General features: G+C 33.4%; 1 protein-coding gene across 1 annotated transcript; it reads left to right on the forward strand.

Moving 5' to 3' along the window:
* Nucleotides 1-124: 124 nt before the first annotated feature.
* LOC111399894 (probable disease resistance protein At4g27220) lies at nucleotides 125-5,775 on the forward strand. The gene is made up of 5 exons (XM_023027378.1): nucleotides 125-2,675; nucleotides 3,780-4,508; nucleotides 4,783-4,881; nucleotides 4,979-5,522; nucleotides 5,618-5,775. The coding sequence occupies exons 1-5, from the start codon at nucleotides 264-266 to the stop codon at nucleotides 5,653-5,655; spliced, it is 3,822 nt and encodes a 1,273-aa protein (XP_022883146.1). The 5' UTR covers nucleotides 125-263; the 3' UTR covers nucleotides 5,656-5,775.
* The last annotated feature ends 396 nt before the right edge of the window (nucleotides 5,776-6,171 follow it).

Genomic DNA, 6,171 nt, shown 5'->3' on the forward strand with positions numbered 1-6,171 from the left:
ATGTCAAAAAAAGGGGGGGGGGGGGGGGTTTCACTCTTTAATATTCTCTTCCATCTTTTGTTTCACGAACCTTAAAACTATAATTAATTATCAAATTTTTTAGATTAAAAAGAATATCATTATTTTCTCAACATTCTCCTTTTTTTTTTTTTAAATTTTTTCTCTCTATTTAGTAAGTAGGAGGCTCCACGAAGAAGACTATTAAGGCTGCTAAGCTCAAAGTGGAAGGTACATTTGAGAAGGTGAGTTATCCTCAATCACCGATGCAGATGTTGAACCTAAATCACCGTGTGGATTTCGAAACAAGGTTGTCAACTAAGAAGAAAATCAAGGAAGCTCTAAAGGACAAAGATATTAGCATAATTGGGATCTGTGGCATGCCTGGAGTTGGTAAGACAACAATGGCAAAGGAAATAGTCAATGAAGTCAAAGATGAGAAATTATTTAAGGAGGTTGCATTTGCAGTTGTATCTAACGATCCAGACATAAGCAAAATTCAAGATCAACTTGGTGAAGCACTTGGTCTAAAAATTGAAGAAAAGACAAATACTGTGAGAGCCGGACGGCTTTGTCAAAGAGTTGAAGGTAACGATGGCAAGAGCATTCTTGTAACATTAGATGATGTGTGGAATGAAATTGATTTGGGAACTATAGGAGTTCCATCTCCACATGATCACAAAGGGTTGAAAATTATGTTTACGACACGAATTGAAGAAACGTGTAGTAAAATGAAAGCCCAAAGGAAATTCGAAATCGAAGTTTTGGACGAAAAAGAAGGATGGCAACTTTTCAAGGATATGTCGGGGATTTCTGATGATGAAACTGATGATGAACTCGTAAGTATGGCCCAAAAAGTTGCAGACGAATGTCGAGGTCTACCTCTTGCCCTTGTGGTTGTTGGCAAAGCACTAGAAAGCAACAAGGCCACGTATAAATGGAGTGATGCACTTCTACAGCTACAGTCTCGTGCTACCAATCTTGATGGAATGGATGATATCGTGTACAAAAGTATAAGATTGAGCTTCAACTTTTTGGTAAGCAATGAAGAGCGGGACTTGCTTTCGCTTTGTTCTCTATTCGCTGAAGATGAAAATATTCCAATTGAAAATTTGGTTCAATATGCAAGGGGGCTAGAGTTATTTCAAAATACTGAAACACTCTCCCAAACTCGAGATCGAGCAAAAATAATTACCGATAATCTAAAAGGTTGTTATTTATTGCAATCGGGTAGGGAGGAAGATGAGGTAAAATTGCATGATGTTATCAGAGATTTTTGCTTAAAGATGGCAACTAAAGACAAATGTGGGTACCTGGTAAACCATGCTGGTTTGGAAGAGTGGCCAGAACACGATACTGATAACTTGTGCAGTGCCATCTCAATTACGTTTAATAAGTTGGATCAGCTTCACAGTGGGTTGAAACATCGAAACGTTAAGTTGTTGCGAATGATATGTCGCAAGTTGGGAATTTGTAACAGTTTCGGAGAATTTTTCGAAGATACAAAAGAACTCAGAGTTCTTGAATTGAAATTGATGAACATCCAGATTCCATCATCGATTCAATTGTTAACAGGTCTCCGAACTTTATGCTTGATTAACTGTGTAATACATTCTCAATTGTCAATGATTGGGAGTCTAAAGAAGTTAGAAATTCTCTCTTTCTATTGTTCTTATTTCAGTGATTATTGTCCCATTGAATTAGCGAATCTTAGCAACCTAAGGTCACTTGATTTGAGGTTTCTTGAGTTATCATGTCCACTTCGACCTGGAATTTTGTCGAGCATTAAGAAACTTGAAGAGCTATATTTGGGAGATAGCATTCCAATAGAAGGTGAAGACCAAAGGTACATAATTGAAGAGTTAAGTTCATTGACTTTTCTTCATACTTTCCAAATTTCCACACTTACTCCAATTCTGATGCAACTATTAAAAGCGTCGTTCCTCGATAATCTAGAAAAATTTCAAATCCTCGTAGGCAAAACACAACGAGGCAGATTTGAAAATTTTCTAGATTTCCTCGTAGACAAAACACAACAAGGAAGATTTGGACATCGATATATCACAAGGAGCTTGCATCTCGAAGACGGTATTGATGCAAGTATGCTTTTGCAACCCTCATTGAACACGTTGATGAAGAGGACTTATCATCTTCGTATTGAAGCAAACAAGGTATTGAAGAATGTTGTGAGTGAGTTAGATGGAAATGGTTTCATTAACTTGAAGACACTGATCCTATCAAATGGTGATTTTGAGTATCTTATTGATGCCACCAACGCTATTCCAAATGCCACCTTTGGTAAATTGGAGTCTCTCAAATTGGAAGATTTACCCAAGTTAATAGAAATATGTAATGGAAATCTTCCAAGGGTTGTCTTCAAACCTCCATTGTTCTGTAACCTTATGACGATTCAGATGTATGTTTGTGAAGCAATTACAAGCTTATTTCGGGAGTCAGTTGCAAAATGCCTAGTAAATCTCCAACGTCTAGACATAGCAATTTGTTCAAGGTTAGAGGAAGTTGTTTCAACGGACACACAAGGAAATGAAGTGACCAAAACTTGCGAAATGATTGAGTTTCCAAAGCTGAAAATTGTCGACCTGACTAATTTGGGAAGATTTAAGAGCTTCACATGTCAATCAAATAGCGGTGATGTTTGTCGAACATTGTTCAACAAGGTATGATATTCAACTTTCCTTTTATGTGCATCCAAGAGTCCTTGTTATAAAATTTTGGAATTCAGATATATTCAAAAATGTGTTCCAAATGAGCAAATCATAAACAGTGGAGCGAAAAGATTAGAATGGTCATTTAGTAAAAATCAATGAAATTTTATGATTACAACTATTATTAATCAGAATGAGCCCTCTAACAAAACCTAAGCCCCTGTTTGGTTTAGATAAAAAATATATGCCCATGTTTCATAGATATTAAAATCAAAATTTTAGTAGCTTTTTATAAAAGTTAATGAAATATGTTGGTTAAAAATTAGATTTTTTTCTTTCGACCATATTTCGATTGTTAATACGATATATAAGGATCGCTACTACAAAGAGTATTACACCCTTGATCGTGAAATATCGATTGCTTGTTGACCCCTGTGAATTGCGTGAAAGTAGGATACTCCTAAGAAATATGTGGTAAAATTAATTTTTTATTTTGACTTGAATTTTAATAAGATTTTTAGCAGTACCAAACATGAGCATATTTGAGTAATTTTTTTTTTTTTTTAATAAAAAGTCAATAAAATGTGTAGTTGATAAGTTGTGGGTCTCATGGAATATGTGATTAAAATTAATTACTAAATTTGACTTAAATTTTAATAAATCAAACATGGGCTATTTTAGGAGAAACAATACGGTTATAGCACCTCATGCACAAAATTAACTTATAGATTGTGTTTATTTAAAGTTAATATTTATAGCTTCTCATGATTCCAATCAAACACATACAAATTACAAAAACATATTGCAAAACTGTGGTCTTAATTTCGAATTGAGATTTTCCAATCATTAACCATATAAACTTAGAAATGAAAAGACTCACATAAATTTTGGAGCCAAACTTTCGAGATAAAATTAGGTAATAAAGAAAGGAGAACTTTAGTCAATTTAAATTTATTGTATTGGGTTAGATGATTTAGTCAACAGCACAATGAATGTGTTATGTAATACAAATGAATAGATAGATACAATTTCTATATAATGACACAACTTTCCGCAATTCATTTATATAGCATAATGGATAATTTTTTGCTGACTACAATTAATTGAATTTTGCAGGTTATGTTACCTAACATGGATTTCTTGTTTGTTAATCACTTGGATTGTATAGTAAAGCTACTGGGCAAGGAAATGCCAACAACATCTCTGCATAAACTATCAAACATGAGAGTGTCAGATTGTGTTGAATTGCTGACCATTGCAGAATCTAATTCAATTCAATTACTGCAAAATCTTGAACACCTTCAAATGGTAGCTTGTAATGCACTTGAAGTATTGTTCGACTTTGAGGGCATAAAAGTCACTAATGATGAAGCAGAAATTAATATGCTTGGTCGATTAGAAACATTGGAGTTGCTTTCACTACCAAAATTGGTACATATTTCAAGGATGGTTCCAAAAGGAATTTGTGTCTTTCAAAATTTGAGAGATCTTAGTGTTACCGACTGTAATAGCTTAAGATGCTTATTTTCACCTTCTATAGTCAACTCACTTGCAGCCCTAGAAAATTTATTCATTGAAAGTTGCGAAGCATTGGAAGAAATCATTGGAAGAGAAGAAGAAGAAGAAGAAGAAAACACTTCAGAGACAAGAAACATTGTTATCAAACATCCATCGAACCTCCGTCACTTAAGACAAGTTGTTTCAATGGATGCAAAACGAAATGAAGTTATCAATATGCTTGAGTTCCCAAAACTGAACAAAATCTGGCTTTGCAATTTAAGCAGTTTTAAGAGCTTTAGATTTGAATCGAACAATGATGGCATTCTTCGAACTTTGTTCAACCAGGTATGTATTTTTCCTTTTTTCCGTGTGCATCTAACCATATTTGTTTCCAAGTACATGTTTGCAAATCATAGAATAGGACAAATTATGAAAATTTCTCCAATTCTTTCATAACGAACAATTTATTAACATTAGAACAAAAATATTAGATTGTCGCTTAGTAATTGATTACAATTGACTCTTAACAAACACTAGTGTGGAAAATATTAATTTTTATATAGAGATAAAGAATTATGATGACAGTGCCGTGACTTACACCATTATCTGAATTTCACAGGTTACATTGCCTAACATGAAGGAGTTGGTCATTAATGGATTGCAGTATATAGTAATGTTAGTGAATACAGAAGAAATGCCAATAAGATCTCTTTATCATGTAAGAGAGATGAGGGTAAATGATTGCCATAATCTACTGACAATTGCACAACTTGATTCAAGTAAATCATTACAAAATCTTGAAATGCTTAAAGTAGAAGATTGTAAAGCACTGGAAGTGCTGTTTTGACTTTAAATGTCTAAAGGTTACAAAAGATCATGCTGAAAGTGTACTTAGTCGATTGAGATCACTACAGCTAAAATCTCTAGACAAATTAGCGGACATTATAGGGATAGTTCCTAGTGGAATTCATGTCTTTGAGAATTTGACATCAATTCTTGTGGAAAGATGTGGTTTCTTAAAGAACCTATTCTCACCTTCAATGGCCAATTCTCTTGTGGCTCTGAACATTCTAGAGGTTTCAGATTGTGGATCAATTGAAGAGATTATTGGAAAAGAAGAAGGCACTTCAGAGATCAAAAGAGTTGAAGGAATGAAAACTATAATTGTGTTTCCTAAGTTGGACTGTCTACTACTCAAGAATCTTTCAAGTATTCAAATGTTTTGCTCTCGGAACTATGAACTTGTGTTCCCTTTATTGAAGGATTTGACCATTGAAAATTGCCCTATGATGAAAAAACTGAGTCCATGGCCAGTACGTGCACCAAAGCTTAATATTTCCAGTTTGTTGGATAATGCAGGTATGTATGTGTTCTCGATTTCTATTTTACATCTTCTACTCTAATGCTATAATTGCTTTTACATTATTTATTTATTAATATTATTTGTTTCTCAGTCGGCTTGGCAGAGGAGGATCAAGTTTGTAACAAATAAAAATTACTTGAGAAATTTGAAGTCTCCTATTTCCTAGGCATAAAATATGATGAAATCATTTCTTATCTATAGAATATCTATTTGAATTCTACAGATTAAATTATTAAAGCTCGTGTAATGAGTAATCTTACTTTTATTTGAAATGCTCACAATATATTAAAGAGTTATTTAATTTCAAACTTTTGGATATTTTTTATGTTCAATAATTGATTATGCATGGAATCTTCATCAAATATTAATGTATTCCCTCGTATAATAGCCATAAAATATTATTGGCATGTTTAGCATGTTCCCTGCCCTCATTTACATCCCATCTCCCTTTTTCTTTGTGTTCCATTCCATGGTTTAGAGCATCTCCTAGAGGCTATATTTTTTAAGTGCATCTTAATTATAATAGAGATCATCTTTATATTTACAGAGTAAATTTTTTTACGCTACAACACAAACTCCTTTTTTCTCTTTATTTTACTTTTTTCAATAAACTCTAAGATTTAAGATCGATCTCATCTAGGTGAG

Source organism: Olea europaea, chromosome 9 (assembly GCF_002742605.1).
Source record: "Olea europaea var. sylvestris chromosome 9, O_europaea_v1, whole genome shotgun sequence".
Lineage (NCBI taxonomy): Eukaryota > Viridiplantae > Streptophyta > Magnoliopsida > Lamiales > Oleaceae > Olea > Olea europaea.

Excerpts from the sequence above, each read along its gene's own strand:
- LOC111399894 (XM_023027378.1), top strand. The coding sequence starts at position 264 with ATGCAGATGTTGAACCTAAATCACCGTGTGGATTTCGAAACAAGGTTG. Across the intron at positions 2,676-3,779 it reads GTCGAACATTGTTCAACAAG|GTTATGTTACCTAACATGGA; the intron begins GTATGATATTCA and ends TGAATTTTGCAG. Across the intron at positions 4,882-4,978 it reads CAATAAGATCTCTTTATCAT|AAGATTGTAAAGCACTGGAA; the intron begins GTAAGAGAGATG and ends TGCTTAAAGTAG.